This window comes from Acomys russatus, chromosome 31 (genome assembly GCF_903995435.1).
Source record: "Acomys russatus chromosome 31, mAcoRus1.1, whole genome shotgun sequence".
NCBI classification, from domain to species: domain Eukaryota; kingdom Metazoa; phylum Chordata; class Mammalia; order Rodentia; family Muridae; genus Acomys; species Acomys russatus.
The window spans coordinates 16590538-16612130 of record NC_067167.1 but is presented as its reverse complement, the minus strand read 5'-3'; the positions used below and the strand labels follow the sequence as shown (position 1 = coordinate 16612130).

At 46.6% G+C, this 21593-nt stretch overlaps 1 protein-coding gene across 2 annotated transcripts in view; it reads right to left on the bottom strand.

The window, feature by feature from the left end:
• Positions 1 to 14657, bottom strand: part of Ntn4 (netrin 4) — a 112906-nt gene extending 98249 nt beyond the window's left edge. For both annotated transcript variants that reach the window (XM_051172888.1, XM_051172890.1), the window contains exons 1-2: positions 14433 to 14657; positions 10637 to 11166 (exon numbers count right to left, since the gene is read on the bottom strand). In XM_051172888.1, the coding sequence (XP_051028845.1) occupies positions 10637 to 11166; positions 14433 to 14487 (585 nt within the window). In that variant the 5' untranslated portion in view covers positions 14488 to 14657. The remainder of the gene's footprint in view (positions 1 to 10636; positions 11167 to 14432) is intronic.
• Positions 14658 to 21593: the final 6936 nt, after the last annotated feature.

Below are 21593 nucleotides of genomic sequence, written 5' to 3'. Positions count from 1 at the left end.
CCTGGGCACTTCATCTGCACATTCTTTTCCCTCTCCCTGACTAGCATTTGCTTTACACTTGTCCAAGTCTAAAGGGATTAAAAGACAAAACAACAGGATGTGGTGGTGCACGCACGCCTTTAATACCAGAACACAGAGGCAGAGGCAGAGGCAGGCAGATCTCTGAGTTCAAAGCCAGCCTGGCCTACAGAGCAAGTTGCAGGACAGTCAGGCCCACACAGCAAAACCCTGTCTCAAACAAAACAAAGCAAAACCCCAAAGAAAGAAACAAACAACATATTGTTCTACTTGTAGATTTCTAGGACCCTCTGGATCCTTTTATTTTGCTGTTCTCCCATGTGTCTCTCATTTAGAGTCCCAATAGGATGCCTTCCCCTCTGTCCCAGTTTCCTGGTAAGTGACAGATTTGGGCCCAGGGGTCCCGCTCAAACTAAGGCACCAGCCAAGGACAATACAGGAGGTAAACTTTAAACCCCTTCCCAGATCTAGCCAATGGTCAGAATATTCTCCACAGTTGAGTGGAGAGTGTGATACGACTTTCTCACGTACTCTGGTGCCTCACATTTGACCATGTCCCCTGGAGGGGGAGACCTGGTAGCACTCAGAGGAAGGACAGCAAGTAGCCAAGAAGAGACTTGATACCCTATGAGAATATATAGGGGGATGTAATCCCCCTCAGGAACAGTCATAGGGGAGGGGAATAATGGGAAAATGGTTGGGGGGAGGAATGGGAGGATACAAGGGATGGGATAAACATTGAGATGTAACAAGAATAAATTAATAAAAATAAATAAATAAATAAATAAAAATAAATAAATAAATAAATAAATAAATAAATAAAAGAAACAAACAACAGCAACAACTTTTCTCTCTGCAAGTTAGGAGGTTTCTGCCCCCACCCCGCCCCAAAATATTTATAGAAAGAATGAACCATGAATAGTTTGAAACGATCACTACTTAGTAAAGCTGTAACATGCAACATAGTCAAAAAATATTTTATAGTTACTTTCATATAATTCAGTTCCAGCTCAACAAATGTATCTTAGGCATCTACTTCTTATTGGTTGAGAGCTTTGGGGGCTGGTAGCCATAGCTGAAATACAGTGATAGAAAAAACAATGGCCCTCAAGGAACAAACACTGTGGGAGTGGAAGAGATAGTAGGTGTGTTACGGTAGGGAGTCCCCTGAGTTCCCACACACCTCCCACCACCGGCCGGAGCAGTCACTCCCACATTGTCTAATGAGTCACCTTCACAGTCTTGTGGAGCTCCCAACACTTAATGCCCTTAATCACTGTTCTGGTTCTGAGGGTTCTCTGTTTCTGGAAACTGCCTCAGGCGATCGAACACACCTGACTTCCAGATAGCTGCCTCTGGTATGGTCTTCATCATTAAGCCTTTCTATTTCAACGACTCATTACACAATTTGGGCATTTTGCAATCTGATTTCTCAAAATTTGTAGAATGTCCTGACCAAATATTGGCACAGTTAGAGCATCAGATAGAACAAGCACAAAGCAAACAGATGCCAAAACCAGACATTTTACAAGAAGCTAACCCAGGGTATTGTTCTGTTGGAGGAAAACTCCACGCAGGTGGCTGGGGAGGTGGCTCGGCTCAGCAAGTAAAGTTTGGATCCTCAGAACCTGCATAAAAGCTGCACATGGTGGCAAGCTAGTGCTGTGGTGTGTGTGTGTGTGTGTGTGTGTGTATGCGCACGCACGCGCGTGTGCGCATGCATGTGTGTAGAGATAGGAAGATCCCTGGTGCTTCCTGGGCAGTCAGTCTAGCTAAATAGGTGAGTTCCAGGTTAAGTGAGAGACTCTATCTCAAAAAGTAAGATAGAGAGTCATAGAGGAAGACCCTTTGCCTGTACACTTGTATATACTTGGACACACACACACACACACATGAATACATGAATTACACACATATAGTCTGTTGGGCATTTATTGACTGGATGTCTGTTTGGGCTCTCTTTTTCTGTAGCCTCTTTAAATAATTTTAACCACTAATCCCTGTGTGAGTTTTGTATAAGCTGAAGGCACATTTCTTTCCCCGAATAGACGCTATTATATGTTTTCAGCTATAACTCCTAGGGAAAGCTATAATACACTAGGCTATATATAATCAAGTTGCACCTGAGGGTGAACTCCAAAATGACAGACACATTAATACATTAGATAACTAACTTAGAAAAATGTCTTTGAGTAGTTAAGAGCTATGTTCAAGGTACTCCTCTCCTCTCAAAAATCAGACCAATCAAAACGCATGCTCAATGACACCAAGAAGCTGAATGCTCCTTCCTATATGGCTTATTTTAAACCAATGGTTCTCAACCTGTGGGTCATGACCTCTTTCCTGGTCAAATGACCCTTTCACAGGGGTCGCCTAAGACCATCAGAAAACACAGATGTTTATATGTTATGATGAATCATAACAGTAGCAAAATATCAGTTATGAAATTAATTTTGTGGTTGGAGTCACTACAACATGAGGAACTGTATTAAAGGGTCACAGCATTAAGGACATTGAGAACCACCATTTTTAAATCATCTGATAGTAATGTTAAGTCATCACTTATTATAACTATCTTTCCAATATAAGAAAACATTAATTTCTTAACCCAAAGTATATAATGCAACCTATATCAAGTTATCCTTCAGTCTGGAAGTTCTCTATAATCCTTAACGATCACAGAATAGTCTAGTTTTCGTTTTGTTTTTTACTTAATGAATTCTTCTTTAATGATCTTTCCCATTTATTTATTTGGGGGCAGTCCATGTCACAGTGTGTGTGTGTGGGAGGCAGGGGACAATTTGCAAGAGTCAGTTCTCTCCTTCCATCATGTGTCCTGAGGATCAAACACAGGTCACCTGGCTTGGTGCGGTGTCCTTAGCTACTGAACCATCTTGACAGTCTTCTTCTCTACTTAGAAGTTATATTAGAACCTAGTCATATCGACAATTTCAAGGTAAAGCTCATTATCCCAGCTCTCATATTAGTTAGCTCTTCCCTTACTTGACCCCGAGTTACTCTGACTCACCAAGCCTCCATTTTTATGTCTACAAAATGCAGTTCATGCTGATGCCTGATCAATGGAGTTCGTTTGTTTTGTTTTGAGACAGAGCTTCTCTACATAGCCCTGGCTATTTTGGAATTCGTTATGTAGACCAGGCTGACCTCAAACTCATACAGAGATCCCCAGCCTCTGCCTTCCCAGTGCTGGGACTAAAGGTGTGCACCACCACGCCTGGCTTCAGTGGGGTTCCTGGAAGAAATGGGATGCAGTGTGCTTACAGGGTCCCTCCCATGGGAAGGCTACATAGATATTAGCTTATCATATTGACTTAACCACTGCTTGTGCTGGTGAGACAGGGGTGAGCAGACGTCAGGAACTGACAACAGCGGCTCACCAAAAAGCATTCTTAGTCCTGTGTTAGTTTATTTTATCCTTTAAACAATAAGATCCCAAGCACAGCTTAATACATACGTGTAAATACATGTAAAAACTCAATTGGCTTTCCACTTTAGAATCTAAACTTTGCATTGTCCTACAGAGACAATCAAATGCATGGACCTTGAAAAGCATGCCATGTACACGACAAAATCTGGGGACTAATCCCACACTGTCCCGGGTTACTGAAGGAGTCAGTCCATAAATGCCATCTCCCCCAGTAGGCTGCAGGGTTGCAGAGGAAAGGAACACACATGGCTCCCAAGTCTTTCACACTACTTCACTTGTCACAGCTGCATCTCGGGTTAGTACGTCTAGTGGGAACAGAGGTCAGGAAGACATAGTCCAGTGGGGTCTAGGAAAACCATTTAAACTCTGCAGCCCTTAAATCACTCATGAGTACGGAAATGTACTTTCCCCCCTCAGTGGCATTAAAGTTCATTTTCAAATAGCCTCATCCTAGTAAAGTGGCTTTTGATGGATTGGGGAGTGAAATAAGAAAGAAAGAAGAAAGAAAAAAAAATTGGATTTTGGTCACTCTGTGTCATAATAATTAGCATCCAACTTAATTTTGCTTTTATCTAGAAGCTGAGGGAAATGTGACCCAGAGGGTTAGAGAGATTAATAGTGTCCTCAGTGAAGTGTTTGCTGCCAAAGCCTGAGTGTCTGAGTTCAGTCTCCCACGCCCATGTGAAAGCTGGGTACCCCAGTGCTGGGAAGGTGGATACAGGAAGATCCCTGGGGCTACAGGTTCAGCGAGAGCAGCTTTCTCCAAACACAAGGTGGGAATGTGTTCAAAGACAGCCACTGCCTTGCTCTGACCTCTGCATGCATGTGCACACACACAAAAATCCATACAAATGCATAATACACACACACACACACACACACACACACACACACACACACACACACAGATATGTTACTGATATTGTTCCCTCATGAAAACGCTCTAGAAACTCGGTCACCATAATTAAAAAATATATACATACCATCCATTGTTGACATTTCCCATTTCCCACTTCCCATGTTGTTTTATTTCCTCCTTCGTATTTATCACACTCTGATATAAGATGCATTTTATTTATTCATGGCTCCTCAACCCCAACCCACCGACCGCTGAGTTAGAATCTAAGTTTACATTAGAACAGGGAAATTCTACGCCTGGTTCACTGCTTTACCTCCAGAATGGAGAATGGGCCCTGACACACAGCAGCTCAAGAGTTGTTTAAATGACTGGGCAGGTAGACATTAGCATCCTTATTAATTGTCCCTCTCTACATCTACCTTCTGTTATTGCTGACTTAGTTTCTCCATGTCAACCGCCTCTCACTACCCCCCACCCAAGCCTCATTCATTTCTCCCTCACTTTCCACTAAGAGCATCTTTCTCCTCTTCCCCAGCGTATTATCTCACCCATCCCTGCATTCGTTCCGGTTACATATTTATCGACTGCTTACAAAGCAGTGTCCTCAGTGCCAAGGAAATGGTTATAAATAATATCGGCGGAATCCCGGCCCTTGTTAGCAGTCACTGTCTATTCAAGAATTGCTCGGGGGACCCAGCTCTTCCTTGTGTTCTTGGCTTCCTTTACTGACGTCTCTGACTTCTCTCTCTTCTCCTTGAGTATGATATATTCATATGCTCTGGAAGGGGAAAAGCCACTATGTGGCTCGGTTGGTTGTGATCTAATTCTATGTAGAATTCTTTTAGCAACAAATCTGTGTGTGTGTGTGTGTGTGTGTGTGTGTGTGTGTGTGTGTGTGTGTGTGTACGAGAGAGAGAGAGAGAGAGAGAGAGAGAGAGAGAGCATGTCTGTACCATCTACCATTGCTTTCAGTTCACATGACTAAAATTCCACGTCCAGGACGCCTGGAAGACCAGGGGACCCAGAATGATTGGCTTTCTCACCTCACTCTCCTACATTTTCTGTTCCCAGGGGGGATGTAAATGGGCCCCTTTTCATCCTGAAAGACTCTAATTGACCCATCATCCTCCACTCCAAGGTTGTTATTATCTACTGCTCTGTCAAGTCGACTAAGCCCCCAGTTGACAGAGAGTCTTGAAATCAAACAACCTGAGCCACCTGAGCCCAGGCCTGTCTGTGCCTTCCACTGGAGCTTTGGCAGCACTCAGCACCTCCACCGCAGCCTTTCCCACCGTGGAGCTCTGGAGTCCTGGCTGACTGTAATTGGAGTGCTGCAGAAAGCGGGCCCGTGGCCAGACACATTGAATGCCATGTTCCTTTTCCCTCGGTAGTGTACAGAGCAAAGGATGGTATCTGTGTTCAACCCAGTTGTAGCTATTTGATTTTGCTCACCAAAATTTCACATGTTAGAAACGTATGTGCCAAATTCATATGTTGATAGTATTTGGTGGTGTGGGGGGGGGGGATTTAGAGCAGTAATTGGGATTCCATCAGGGTAATGGAGTTATTGTTTTCTAAAAGTAGAGAGGTGCAAGCTAGCAAGGTTGTTTGTCAACACATGGGATGCCCTTTACGCTGTTAGGATGCTGAGCAGATGTTCCTAGCACAATGGTGGACTTTGAAACCTCCAGAGAGAGTTACAAACCAAATACATGTCTATTCCTGCAAATTGCCTGGACTCAAAGTATTCTGTTACAGCAAAGGAAAGTAGACCAGGGGACCGTAGGCTGTGTTTCCTGGACTAACTTGACCATTGAAATCTGTCCATTTGAAACACCACTGACATCTCAGGAGATATTGTTTCTTAGGAGAAAGCGGTTTGGAAAATTCTCTCATCTCCATGTCATCCAAGTGAACAGCAGGAAATGGCTTTGAAAGAGGAAAGGAGGGAGGGAGGGAGGGAGGGACGGAGGCGCACAGCAGTTCTTGGGTGTCACTATTAGAGGTGGAACACAATTGACTGGGCAAACACTGGATTTCAGGTTAGGAGACAGAATTTTCCCTAACTCTGCCCCACAGCTCACAAAACATTGTTGGGCAGATCATGCTACGCCTGGGCAATGGACTGGTCTTCTACATAGAAACAATGCTTTAGAAAATACACTACTGGCCACCTTGGGAAGTCTGTGTGGCAGGTCTAACATTTTTGGTTTAAAAAGTACTCTTTGGGGGCTGAGGGTATAGTTGAACATGCTTAACATGTCCAAGGCCCTCCCTGGGTTCTTCCCTTGCAAAGAAATATGGGTATATTAATACACCTACATTTTTTAAAATATGTAATTTATTTTTATTTTATGTTCATTGGTATTTTGCCTGCATATATGTCTGCCCAGGGTATAAGAATGCCTGGGCTGGGCGGTGGTGGCGCGCACCTTTAATCCCAGCACTTGGGAGGCAGAGGCAGGCAGATCTCTGTGAGTTCAAGGCCAGCCTGGTTTACAAAGTGGGTCCAGGACACTGAACTGTGTGTCCAAAGATACAACCTGGTGATTTGCAGTGTTAACTGCAAAATTCATTGTAGCTCAAAATAGTGTGCATTCCATTCAACTTCAGCTATGGAGTCCAAGAAGAGAGGTCAGTTCTTGCTGGGTTCTAGGGCTCCCTTTGGCTCTGATCTTGAAGGGACACTCTCTTTCGCTTCCTAACTCAGACGGGAAAGTTTAGGGGAGAAATCCGGCAGTAGCTTATCACTCTAGAGGTCAGTAAGCTGAAAGAAAGCTTTCTTCACCATGAAAACAGAAGTCTGCTACAACAGCAGGGTCAACTGAAAAACCGCTTATGAAGTAGATTAAAAAGGTAACTGTCCATTGAAACAACTGATAAAAGTTGCTAGTCTCTGCCTGGAATTTGATATAAGCATTGGTGACAATAAGTATTCATTTCTTTAGTATTGTGCATGAGTGTGTGCATGTGTACCTGGTGTTTATGTGTGTGTGAAGATGTGTGGGTGCCAGTGGATGAGCTTAGGTATTGTGTTGGTCCTGAGGGGCTATCTACCTTTTTCTTGTGTTTTAAAGATGGGGTCGTATTGTCCTGCAGCTTACCAAGTAGGTACGGCTGCCTGATCAGCAAGTCCTCAGCATCTGCTTACCTCTGCCTTCCCAGCGCAGGGATTACAAGTGCGTGGCACCATCCCAGCTTTTTTTTTTTTTTTTAATGTGGGTTCTGGGATGAAAAACAGGTCCTTGTGCTCAGAAGGCAAGTCCTTGATTGACTGAGCTATCTGGCAGTTTAGTTTGCACCTCCATTACAGCTCAGTAACAGCACAGAAACTGTTATGTTAGTCATCTCTGAGTAATAGTGGAGTCACTGTACAAATCGGGTGTAATGTGTTTCCGTGAGCAGGCCCCTGCCATCTGATTACTCCCACTATTTTTGCTTCTTTACAGAGACACGTGACCCAGTAGCATGGAGATGTAGGGAGCCAACTTGAGCCTGTGGATCAATTCCAAAGGAGGTGGAGAGTTCAAACGATTCTCTTGTTCTTAACACAAAGTGCTCCCTGCATAAGAAAACAATGAGTCTAATTTGTCTTTCTCTTTCCTGTCCTAGTATCTTTAAAAACGTCCATCTTGACAGCATTATTAAAGGCTCACAACATTAAGTGAGCGTTAAGGGTTGTAAAGGAGAATAGAAACAGAGGCAAACGATATCCTTCTTGGTTCTGGTTCCAGTAGCACTGTTCTTGAGTGCTTTGGAGGTGAGCCCACAGGGACAAGCAGTGGGGCTCTATATCAGAGACTCATGGGACGAAGTAAGTCCCAAACTCAACTTTGCATCATGCCCCTGGCAAGCAGATCCTCTCCCAACCCGACATCAGAACTAGGAGCGCTGAGAACAGTGCTTGACACACAGTGGGGGACTCACTCCACAAATGTTTGTTAAATGCTGCCATCGGGGAAACTTATGCATAGTTGTATAGACTACTGCACCAAGCATGCTTAACTCAGTGACTGCAGCCTCGTGTCCTGCACATTGGATGTGTCCCCAACACCTAGCTCCCACTCTCTCAACCAGGGCAGTGTTGACATTTTGGGCTAGGTGATTCTGCTAGGGAAGGAGTAGAAAAGGCTGTTCTGTGCACTGTCTAGGCCTTAGCTCTCTCCCTGGTTTCTGTCCACTAGATCCCAATGATGTTCGCCACTCCCCATAGGGTATATCTAGGTGTCCTGACATCAGGGGATTACGCAAAACGACCCCTGGCTGCACATCAATTATCTAGTCTTGTGGTAGTTATCACCATCAGAAAGGCGACACTCTCATCCCCTCCCACTCTCTGTCTCTCTCTCCCTCAATAATTTCCTTCTTTATTTTTTAATTTAATTTTTTAAAAATTTTATCTTATGTGTATGATTGCTTTGCCCGCACACCCGTGCACCACGTGTGTTCCTGGTCCCCATGGAAGCCGGAAGAGGGCATTGAATTCTCTAGTGCTGGAGTTACAGATGGTTGTGAGCCACCAAGTGGTTGCTGGAAATGGAGCCTGGGTCCTCTAGAAGAGCAGCCAGTGCTCTTAACTGCTGGACCATCTCTTTGGCCCTCTTTGCTGTTCTTGAGTCAGTATTTCACTGGTTCAAATCACTATTTGATCCAGTTGCCGAAAGCATTAGAGTCGCTTGGTCTGCTTTCTTGCAGTTCTTTGTGTTCAGGCACCTGGGGAGAATCTCCCCGGGTGCCTCTGCGAAGGTTAAAAAGAACTATTCCCCCCTCCTCCCAAGGGAAGGAAAATATGAAATCAGGGAAAATATAGAGAAATTGGATCTGTAGCTGGCAAGGCTGATTTACAGAATGAATGTGGCCTGACTTTGGGCCCAGGAAATAGAACAGACCCAAGTCCCTAAGGAGAGAGGGGGAGAGGGAGAGGGAGAGAGAGAGAGAGAGAGAGAGAGAGAGAGAGAGAGAGAGAGAGAGAGAGAGAGAGGGAGAGAGAGAGAGAGCCTCAGAGCATCCTTTGTGCTAAAAGGAACCATATTCCTTTGCTTGCTACACATTCTTGGCATCTTAACACCAAACCTCCATGATGTGTGTGTGTGTGTGTGTGTGTGTGTGTGCGCGCGCGCGCGCGCATGTGCACATGTGTATGAATTCGTGTATATGTATGTGGAAACCAGAGGTTAACAGCTATCATCTTCCCTTATCACTTTTCCATTATATTTGTGTGAGTGTGTGTGTGTGTGTACTGTAGTGTACATGTGTGCATGTGTAGTGTGTGTATGCATGTACATATGTGTATACCTGCTTGTGGAGGGTAGGGGTTGATAGTGGGCATATTTATCAATCACGTGTCCACCTTATTTGTGTGCATGTGTGTCAATGCATGTGTATTATATGTGTGTGTGCATGTGTGCATATATATATATGCACGAGGAGCCCAGAGGTGACGAGTGTCTTTCACTATGATTCTCAGCCTTATCTTTTGTGATAGCACCTCTCACTGACCCTACAGCTTCTTAACTAGTTAGATAAGCTAGCTGGCCAACAGAGCTTGGGGAATCCATCATGGGTGCCAGGGATCTGAACTCAAATCCTCATGCCTGTATCACAGGCACTTTACCAGCTGAGCCATCTGCCCAGGGTTTCTCACTGAACCTGGGGCTCACTGATTTGGCTAGAGCAACTGGCCAATAAGGCCCATGGATCCCCCTGTCTCCACCTCCCCAGAGCTGAGGGTGCCAGGACGCACCTAAATGCACACTCAGCTTTTTGTGGGGAGTTTCTGAACTAAGGTGGTCTTGCTTACAGGAGAAGGACATCATCAGCCAAATCATCACCTCAGCTCTTCTCTCCACAGCCTTCTGATGAGCACAGCCCTCTCCACGGCTTTCTTTTTACTACCTATTTATGTTACAAATATCAGGAAGGTACCAGTATGTGCTTTGCAAGCAAGCAGTCTCCGAGACACAATAAACATCTCTACTAGCTGGAGGGACCAGCCACCTTTAAACCTCCTAAGCAGACCAATGATGTTTATCTGCTCTTTCTGTAAACAGCAACAACAACAGAAATCTAGAATATTAGTAGGAATTCTGACTAAAATCCAGCCAGTGGGCAGTTGTCTTGCTTGAGAACAACTGCACATCCATGTACAAGACTGAGAAATAATTTATGACAGAGCGCACGAAAAATTCTAATTTCATTCATGTTGCTACAAGCAATAGCTTTTACTTCATGCTTTTTAAAAAATGTGGGCTGGTAACATTTTTTTCCTACCCCACTTTCCTTACAGCGTAGAGTTAAACAGGTGCCCTTACCTCTCCTCCAGTGCATGGGAAGGGATTTGAGTATCTGGAAGTGCAAATAGCTCCCTTCTTGACAATATCATCTTCCAGGCTAAAAGTAGCCGAGCAGTTTGTTGCAAAGTACTTGTAAGGCTTCCAGGTCTTCCCGAAGTCCTGAGACCGGTCCAGCACCATGGCTGCAGGCCTGGGGGACTTGAACACCATGATCAAGTGCGTAAAGTAGAATTCTGCTTCCAGGTCTAACTGGATGGTTTCTCGGTGCACGTCCTCCGCGGACTGCCACCACGTACGGGGAACCCTAAAGGAGGAGTCTGCCATGGCGGAGGGCGGGTGGGCCAGGTGAGGGTGGGCAGCGTTGCACTTGTCACACTTGGGCTGTCGGCAAGTGAGGTCGGCATTCTCGCTGTAGAAGCAGGACAGCTCCGTGGCATTCCGGCCACAGGTGGTGTCTGCCCGGAGTTTCCGTCCCAAAGCCAAGTTTCCCATGCGAGGGTTGCAGGCCTTCTCACAGCGGGAATGTGCTCCCGCTATTCCATTCAGTCCTGAGGAAGGGAAAGCGAGGCGTCACTCAAGCCAAACCCATTGGAAATGTGCGTGCTCTTCTGTGTGCCTGGTTTGTCGACAAAAGTCAAGGTGTCGTCAACCTAAGACCTCGGCCTTTCTAGAAAGATACGAACCTGCCAAACTGGACCATGAACACTATCACGTACCCACAGTGATTCAAGTATGTGCATGCTTGAAAGAGAGATGGTAGTGTGTCCATGTGTGCACTTGAATGTGTGCACGAGTGAGTGTGCACGCATGTGCACGTGGAGTTCAGAATACGTTGGGTACTGTTCCTAAGGTACCATCTATCTTGTTGCTTTTAGACTTCTCTCTGTCTCTGTGTGTGTGTCTGGGTACATGCATGTTTATCTCATGTGCATGAAGAAGTCAGAAGAGGGTACCACATTCCCTGGAATGGGAGCTACATATACTTGTAAGCCACCAGACTTAAGTGCTAGGCACAGAACCCCTGACCTCTGCAAATGCAGCATGCGTTCTTAAGCACTGAACCAGCTCTCCAGCCCTTTACCTCGTGTTTTGAGATGACAGGGTCTCTCACTGACCTGCAACTTGCCAAGTAGGCTAGCCCATGAGATATACAGAGCTACTGGTCACTGCATCTCCAACTACCACATCTTGCTTTTTAAAATGTGGTTGCTAAAGATTGACCTCAGCATCTCATGCTTGTGTGGCAAGCACTTTGGCAACTGAGCTAGTGATTCCCCATCTCCCTCACATGATATGTGTGTGTGTGCGTGTGTGTGTGTGTGTGTGTGTGTATGTGTGTGTGTGTATAATTTGTTGTTATTGTTGTTGTTGTTGTTTGATACAGGGTTTCCTTGTGTGGCCTTGGCTGTCCTGTACTTGCTTTGTACTTACAAAGATCTGCCTGCCTCTGCCTCTCTGAGTGCTGGGATTACAAGCATGAGACAGTATATATACCTGGCATATACATCTATACATTCATACACACACACATACATATACTGGATCTCAAATGCGTGGTATCCATGTCTAGTGTTAACTAAATATAACTATGGGGGCAGAAACCCAACCTTCCAAACTACCAAAGGACAGCAAAGCTTATTGTCCCTGCTCTCTGGCCCCTAAGTGCTTCTTGCTGTGACAGGTTGCACAATGCTCCCGTTTGCTTAGTGGGACAATGCTGATGGTCTGGCACACCAGCTGCACCTCTAACAACTGTCACAAACTAAACACCGTTTTAAAGAGACAGACTCTGCCTCCCCAACTCCCAATGCACCTTAATGCTTCTGGGATACTTAGAATGATAAACAGCACCCCCCTTATTCACATTCTGACTGCATGTCATAATCCTTTAATTTGGGTTTGCAATCTTAATTGTGAATATCTTAAGCAAGAATCATCCATTTAAGAAAAAAATAAAACACAGAGGAAAAGAAGGAAAAGGAAAAACCCAAACCCCAAATTCTGGTTAATTGGATGTTTCTGTTTAAAAGACAGCACCTCTGAACTGTTATCACAGAGGCATCGAATGGAGCCAAATGACAGCTTTGACTTTGGAAAGGAGAGATTTCACACACTGACAATCACCACCTCACACAGGCTCTCAACCAAAATAAGGGCTTTCCTCATGCATTTTGTGTGTGTGTGTGTGTGTGTGTGTGTGTGTGTGTGTGTGTGTTATGAAAATGCACACCAAGCCCTGACTCTGTTTGCCGTTGTTCTGATTAGCAGGCACAGCAGCTGCCTGTGGCCAGAAACACACAAACACACAGTGTACTATGACTCACCTAAGAAGCGTTTCGGGGGGTGGGGGGGGGGTAGGGAATTGCATACTGCCTGTACAAGTATCTTTAACTTGCAACACTCGCCTTGTGATGTTTATTTACAACTATTTTTTTTCTTTTTTTTTGCGTGGGAGGGCACAGGGGGAAGCAGGTTGTCATAACATGGCTTGAAAAGGGAAAAGTTTATGGAAACTTCACTTTTGGGTTGAGGGGTGTGATCAGGAAGAATTCAAGTGAGATCTTTAACAGTGAGACGTTTGGCAGATCCTTTGGGGAAGGGAATAATAATTTAAAACTTCTCACACACTAATAATTTGATAATAAATAGTTATCAGTGAGCAAAAGTAGTCGAGATCCCTGAAGAACTAACTGTTGGGGGGAGGGGGAGTTACACACCCTGACAGAGGATGCAGACTCTCAAGTCTCAACTTAGTTGCCAGCAGCTCTGAGGAGAGACTGGGAGCAGCCCAGCAGAAAAGATGCCTGCCACAGACCTGTGAACCTTCCAGTTAGTTCCTCTAAGCCACACTCCTCTTTCTGGAGCAAGTCAAGTCCATCTGAGAAGGATGAAATCAGACTCCCTCACGATTTTCCTCCTGTACCCCACTGCGCCGCCCTTAGCCCAACTGAAAACCAGGTGGCCTGCCAGAAGGGAGGGAGAGACGCAGAAAGGCCCCCGGGGACTTAGAAACAGCGAGCCTGGAACCGGTGGCCTAAGGGCAGTCCAAGAGAGCCAGGACCCGAGTGGGAGGGAGAGGGCATCTGCTGGTTGCTTGTAGTCAGTCCAGTTACTGAGCCAAGGAGCAGACCCGCCTCCGACCTCCTGCAGAGCCTCGGGCAGGGTACCGATTCCCCAGGGGCGGTCAGCCAGCTCCAGGCAATCACCACTTGAGTGATCACCCCCCATGGTCCTCAGCTCCGAGTTCTACTGCGTGGCAGCCACCGCCCCCGGGAAGAGGGCGCTCACCCTCACCCCAGGTGGCCCTACCTGGTTCCCAAGTACACAGAGTGAGACCCCGTAAGGTGGTGATTGCTCTAAATGAGAGAAAGGTCTCGGCCCGCACAAGCCCAGGGGCTCTGGGCCACCCCTCTTCGTCACTCCTCAGGCCATGGAGAGCCCGGGATGGCGAGCTGGGTCCTTTGTTCCCCTCACCAAGTGCAGAGGCAGTTGTTCCTCCAACCCACCCACGCCCGCCGCCCCCCAGCCAAACTCAGAAAGAAATACTGATCTCTTTATCTCATACAGGGCGTACCCAGGATATCTGGTTATTCAAGGACTTGTGTATCTCAGTTGTGGGGGGGGGGGGGGGGAATCACTACTGTTTGAAAGTGGAGTCGCGGGCAAAAAGAGACGGAACATGGCCACTCGCTTCATCCTCAGTAGCCGAGCCTGGGCTCCCTGTCCGGGCTCTCCTATATCCCCCCCAATCCCGGAGCTGGTAGGGGCAGGAGCAAGGGAAGAGGGGTGGGGGCCCGGCCGCGTCACCACCCACCTGCGGCCACCGCGGAGCAGCCCCAGAGCAGCAGCAGCCGTGCGCAGCTCCCCATGGCGGGGCAGCGGCGGGAGCGGGTGGGATGAAACAGCAGCGGTCCTCGGGAGCACCCGGGGCTCTGTGGTTCTTCCTCCTCCCGGGACACTAGGCTCGCTCAGTGGGCACCGTGGGCGCGGAGCCGCGGGCCGGGGCCGCGCCGGGCGGCGGGGTGACCGTCGCGCACCGGCCTGGCGGAGCCCGGGCAGCTCAGGAGCGGCGGGAGCCCCGGGACCATAGCCGGCCTGGCCGCTGCCCGCAGAGCGGCCCTGAGGGCGGGTGCGCCACTCGCCCGGGGCTCGTCGCCCACAGCCGACGCTGAACTTTGCGAGACCTTTCACTTCCCGGCCGCCGCCGCCGCCTCCGGGCCGTCCTCCTCCGCTTTTCCCACCTCCTGTGGCCGCCGCGGCTCGATCCCGTCCTTTTCCATGGGCAGTTCCATGGGATGCATTTTTATTGCACCGACACCGCGGCGCTCCGATGCCAACCCTCCTCCTCCTCCCCTCGCACCTCCACCCCTCCCTCCCGCCCGCCCTCCGCGCTTGACAGCCCGGGCGGTGCAGACGCGTGTGTGCGCGCGGTCCGGGGTCGTTGTCGCTGCCTCCCTGGGAGGGAGTCTCTGCGGCCCCCGCTGCACGCATCTCCCCTCCTGACCTCGAGGGTGCCCTCCAGCACCCTAGGGCCTCGCCTGGGAAACAGTCTCTCACCTTCTCCAGGAACATTCCTGAGAGCAGTTGACTCCCTCTCGATCAGGTCAGGGCACGCCAAGGGGCTTAAAAAGCCGCGAAACAGGCAAAGTACTACTTTACCAAAAATCACCCAGCAAAACAAACTTTCATCCCACCACTCCACGGAACCGCCTTCTCTGAGAGTCTCAGGGTCTCGGTTCAGAACCCCCAACTTTCAGCCTGGGGTACTGACACCGAGTGTGTGCCAAGTGTAACCCACCTAACAGCTGCTGCCTACAGGTGCTGGAGGTGTACCGGTTTGGGGGTTTTGGTCTAAAGGGTGTTCTCTTTCACCAAACTCAAGGGCCTCTTAGACCAGGATCCCTGATCAGGCGGTCTGTACTAGGGATGTAACAAAGAGAACACCTGGGTCCTCGGTGCATTCCCACATTCTTTAGAGTATGGCTTGCAAGGGAAAGATAGTGTTATGAAATATCTTATGGGCAGCAATTTAGCAGCAACCACAAGCAGCTAATTGTAGCTCAGGGCTGGTGTTTATGGAAGGAGATTAAATAGCACTTCAGCCTGGGACTGAAAATATAATTCTGCTTACACATCCAAGGAAACTGGCAAAAGTTAAGTCGAAATGCAATTTTGTATTGCAGCATTCAGCGTATGCCTTTGAATAATTTCCAGAAAACTAACTGCTTTACAGATACCATTCAGTTATTATAAATCGTCAGCATTACAGATGTGTTCAATTAGAGCTTTAAGGGCAAGTGTAGGTGTTATTTATAATGACCCAGCTGTGGGCATATACGTTTCTAGCTCCCAAAGGGAACTGAGTTGAGCTTAGTGTGATCCACTTGGGAAGTGTTAAAATTATTATTTTGGCCAATACTGGAAGTGGCAGACGACATGGGAGCCATCACCAGCTTTAGAAAACAAATTCTGTGAGCTTTCAAATATTGGCAAGGTTGGAGCCTTCTTTGGCTCTCACAGATAGCTGTTCCTGATGAAGATGCTAAAATGCCTCTCCAACTGTTCTTTTTATTAAGCAAATGATAGAAAAGTATAACAGGCTACGGTTCTCAGGCCAAGTATTAGCCTACTGGCCAAGAGAAAGGAAGAGAAAGACAGTATTTACTATTAATCTCTGAGTCAATATATTAAGTTGCGGCAGAGCTAATCCGTGTCTGGTTATGAATTTCAAACGCATTTGCTGTCTGCACCAACGCTGTGTGCTTTGCAACCGGCTCTCTGCTCCTTTAATAAAACAGGAAAGCTCCTTAAGTGGCAGTTGAGCACTTGGTCTCTCTCTGCAAGACACAATTACGTTGTTCCCCCCCCCCCCTTACATTGCTCATTATTCTTAACTGAAAACACTTGTTAGACATGCAGTAAATGTTCGCTGTTTCGACTGAGTTATCTGAAAACTATTGTTAGGTACCAGGAATAGAAACTGAGAAGGAAACCAGTGAAATGAGAATGGTTCCCAGGACTCTAGAGGAATGTGTGCTCTCTACATCGATGCCTCTTCCGGAGAACTAGCTCAAGAGAACCAGTGACAAGCCTTCGAATAAGCACTGTTGGGATGCAGTGTGCTGGCTCCCACCTGTAATCACAGCCCTTGATAGTAGAGGCAGGTGGATCGGGCTTTTCAAGACCAGCTTTGCCTCATAGCAAGTTTGTGGCTAGCCAGGACTATATGAGAACTCCTCTTTAAAGGGGGAAAAAATGCTTATCTGGTCTAAGTTGTCACACATTATATTTTCATTTTGAGGAAAGGAACCAAGAGAGTTGACCAACATAAGGAAAATCTGCTCGGGGTGAAGACATCACTGATTATGATTTCATAATATGCAATTTTCAAAAACTGATTCAAAAGTGTCATGGATTACCGATTTGGGGGGGAGGGCTCGCTAAACCACAGGATTTCAATAGCAGAGTTCCAAAAGATGAAATTTGATAAATTTAATGTAGAATATTCCTGATAACATGGAAGGATGTTAAAAAAAAAAAAAAAAGACTTTGAATATCTACGACACCAAGACCTCATTCATGAGTGCCCCTAAGTGATATTTAAATTTTGCCTCTGATCGCAGTGTGCCCACTTAGAATAACAAGCTCCAATGGAAGAGGATCCTATTAAGGAAAAGGAATAAATCGAGGTAGCCTAGAAATCAGAGGATTGCTGTAACTAGAGCTGCAGGCACAGAGACAAAAGCATCAGCAGCAATATCCACTCCTCCCCAAAGTAAAAGTCTCTCTGCAGTCTAAGGCCTGTTGCTGCAAGAACAAAGTGCCACAAAGTGTGAAGAGAGCACTCTAAACACCCAGGACAAAACCCCAATGACCGGAAAATATTCAGAACCAGATGGGATCCCGGGCCCCAACTTCTGATGCCACCAGGAGCCCTGCTTTCACCGTGAGATCTCTGCCCGTTTGGCCAAGCAATTTTTCTTCAGCGCATCTCCCCCCACCAAAACCCCAAAAGAATCAAAAACACTCCATCTATTTTCAACACTGCTTTTAACTGTGGTGTTTATCTTCTTATGGGCCTTTGTAACTATACAGAGTAAAACAAGTTCTCTCTTATAGTGGGGGTGGGGGTTGGAGTTTCATTAAATAGCCCAGGTTGGCCTGGACTGGAACCTGCTACTGATATAGTCCAGGCTGACCCCAGACTCACAGTGCTCTTGTCTTGAGTGCTAGATTGATAAGTATGAGCCACCTGATAAGAATCTAAGGCTTGAGGCTGGAGAGATGGCTCAGTGGTTAACAGCACTGGCTGCTCTTCCAGAGGTCCTGAGTTCAAATCCTGACAGCCACATGGTGGCTCACAACCATCTATAATGAGGTCTGGTGCCTTCTTCTAGCATGTGGGTGTACATGTAAAAAGAGCAGTCATAGATAAAATAAATAAATAATCTTTAAAAAAAAGAATCTAAGGCTATGAAGACAAGTTTGATTGCTCCATTTAAACACCATCTCCAAGTGTTTTATTGTTTTGTTTTGTTTTGTTTTTTGTTTTTTTATTTTTTTGGGGGGCGGTTTGTTTTTTGTTTTTTGAGACAGGGTCTCTCTATGTTAGCCTTGGGTGTCCTAGACTCACTTTGCAGACCAGGCTGGCCTCGAACTCACAGCGATCCACCTGCCTCTGCCTCCCAAGTGCTGGGATTAAAGGTGTGCGCCACCACGCCTGCCCGGCTCTCCAAGTGTTTTTAAAAGTCCTCTTCATCTCCCCTTTTTAGGTACACCCCAATTTGCCTTACACTGTGCACCGACAACATCAACTCTAAGTGCGAGCAGTTCGAATAAAATAAACTTAGTCTTAGTGAGTCTTGGGCTTGAATTTATGTAGCCTAAAAATACACCTGCGCCGTTGAGACACTGACTGGTTAACAAAGCTTGAGATCAAGTTAAATCCACTGTATATCTTGATTTCTTAGAGGCCAGTAAGATTCAGTTCATGAGTGCATATAGTAAACATCCAAACAGTATTAATTAAAAAACACACACACAGGATCAAATTGCTAAATTAAAAAAAAAAAAAAAATGGTTAGGGGAGATAGCTCAGTCAACAAGCGCTAGCCTTGAAAGCATTAAGAACCTGAGTTTAAAACCTAGAACCGATGTGTGAAAAAAAAGAAATGCTGAGCTAAGGTCATGTGCTTGTCATCCCAGAAATGAGGAGGTGAGTGATCTGGGGTTCCCTACCAGTTCCAGGTCAATGAGAGGCCAAGTTCCAGGCCAGTGAGAGAATCTGTCTTTATATTTAAAAAAATTTAAAATAACAAAGTAAATTGCGCCTGAGGAATTGCACCCAAGATTGTCTTCTGGTCTGCACAGGCAAATGCATACATACATGTGTATCTCCGACACACACACACACATACACACACACACACACACACACACAAGTTAAAAGCTTAGGAGCTAAGACTCTCATCTGAGTACACCGGGACTCTTAACCAAATCAGGGTTCTATTTTTAAAAAGGAAGGTTGAGTGTCAGGTTAACATGGGTCTATGTATGTCATCAAAAGTTAGCAATTCCACCCATGGATTTTGCTCAAATTAGCATATTCCATGGCTCCCCGCCCCTTGGCAGATGGATTCACGCTGCGTGGCTTGGCATTCGAGGTTTCTATGCTGGACCAGTTTGTACCATGGGCTCCTTGCCACCCATAGCGAGCTTCCTGCAGTCTCAAAGATGGACCGTCTCCTCTCCTTCTGGCCAACTCTGGCAGGTCCTTGGAAATCCAGTCCTGACAATAACTGCTGTGACACCTTCCTTCCAGAAGGCTGTCTGCCCCTCTGCTTGCTCACGGCACACATAGATCTATCATGCCGTTATTGCTCGGATATGCTTTCCCACTCTATACTGAATTACACACAGGAAGCAAAATTGAATATATGCTTGAATTAAAATGATGGGAAGCACAGCCAGGAAAGGACTAAGGTGTAGTTCAGTGGTAGGTTTCATCTCACATGAGTAAGGCCCCAGGCTTAACCCCTAATCCTGGGAGGCAAGGAAGCATGAAAAAGCAAGGAGCGAGATAGCAATACAGCACATCTGTGAAATTACGCTTCATTTAAGAAGCACGGCAATTAAAGCAGGCTACTCAAAAATGCATAAAGCTAGAAAGATGGTTCCATGGTTAGGAGCTCTCACTGTCCTTGTAGGGTTCAGTCCCAGCAACCATGTGGTGGCTCACAGTCATCTGTTTCAATGCACCCTTCTAGACTCTGGGTCACTTACACACAGGCAGTATCCATGAAGTCATGCTCTCTCTCTCTCTCTCACACACACACACACACACACACGAACACACACACAGCACCACCAACAACAACAACAACAATAGCAAAATGCATAAAGTGGTGCCTGAAGAGTGGCCGTATGGTGGGGCATTAGCAGTGGGCAGAACTCTGTGGCCTTGGAAGGACAGGAGAGCTACCTGAGGTCGAGGACTTCAGCTGGACCCAACAACTGGGCGGATATGGGTGGTTGTGTGGTGGGTATGGGAGTGGTGCTGGGATGGCATAATCAGAGCTCACATGAAATCAGGTCTCCCGGGAGCTGGGTGTAGGGGCTCATACCTGTAATTCCAGCACTTGGGAGGTTGAGGCAGAAGAATTGCCTTGAGTAAGACCCTGCCTCGAAAGAGAAAAAGGTAAAAGCAGAGTGATGACCTTGGCCAGTTTGGCTGCCACAGTTATTGAGAAGTTACGCTATCCTACATGGTGTAGCTTAGAAACAATGGGTATTCAAATATAAAAGAGAGTAACTGGAAGAAGAATTAAAGGCACTGCAAGAGGAATTTCAGGATATTCAACGTGTTGCCCAAGTTAGATATACTCCCAGCTTGCTTTCACCTTTAGGTCTCAATAACCCTGGGTATGCCAGGCTTGGTGGTACACACCTTAGTCCCAGCACTCAGGAGGCAGAGGCAGGTAGATCTCTGTGAGTTCAAGGCCAACCTGGTCAACAGAGTGAGACAACGTCTCAAGACAAACAAACAAAGAACCAAATCTAGCTGTTCTCCAATTCTAAACCTGTGTTGAAGTTTTAAACACCTGCCTGAAATTGTTTAATTGTGAAATTTCAGAATATTACAATGAAATTTAGGAGGCAAATTATTACACAGTATGGTAGAGGTTTGCATAAAAACGGTCCCCATAGGGCCTGCACAAACTGTTGCGCCAATCGAGACTAGCGCATGCAGTGAACCTAGTAAACCCCTCCCCCCCCCCCCCCCACCCCCGCCGCCAATTCAGATCTAGCCAATGGACAGCTCATTCTCCACAGATGGGGAGGGAGAGTGGGGACTGCCTCTGACATGAACTCTGGTACCCTTGATTTGATCACTTCCTCTTAGTGGGGAGGTCTGTTGGCACACAGAGAAAGGGGATGCAGGCTATCTGGATGGGACCTGATAGGCTGTGGTCATATGGTGGGGGAGGAGGTCTCCTTCTGTCAGAGTTCTAGGGGAGGAGAATAGGGCAGAAGAGGGAGGGAGGGTGGGAATGGGAAGATACAAGCAAGGGTATAACAATTGGGATGTAATCTGAATAAATTGTAATAAATTTAAAAATTGATCCTCGTAGACCCTTAAGGAGTGGCACTATTAGGAGGTGTGGCATTGTTGGAGTAGGTGTGGCTCTGTTGGAGGAAGCGCGTCACTGAGGGGTGGGCTTTGAGGTCTCAGATGCTCACCCCATACCCAGTGTGGCATTCTCTTCCTGCTGCCTGCCGATCCAGGTGTAGAGCTCTCAGCTCCTTCTCCAGCCCCATGTCTGCCTGCGCGCCGCCATGCTTCCCGCCATGATGATAATGGACTTAATCTCTGAAACTGTATTCCAGACCCAATTAAATGTTTTCTTTTATTTATTTTTATTTTTATTTTATTTTATTTATTTATTTTTGGTTTTTTGAGACAGGGTTTCTCTGT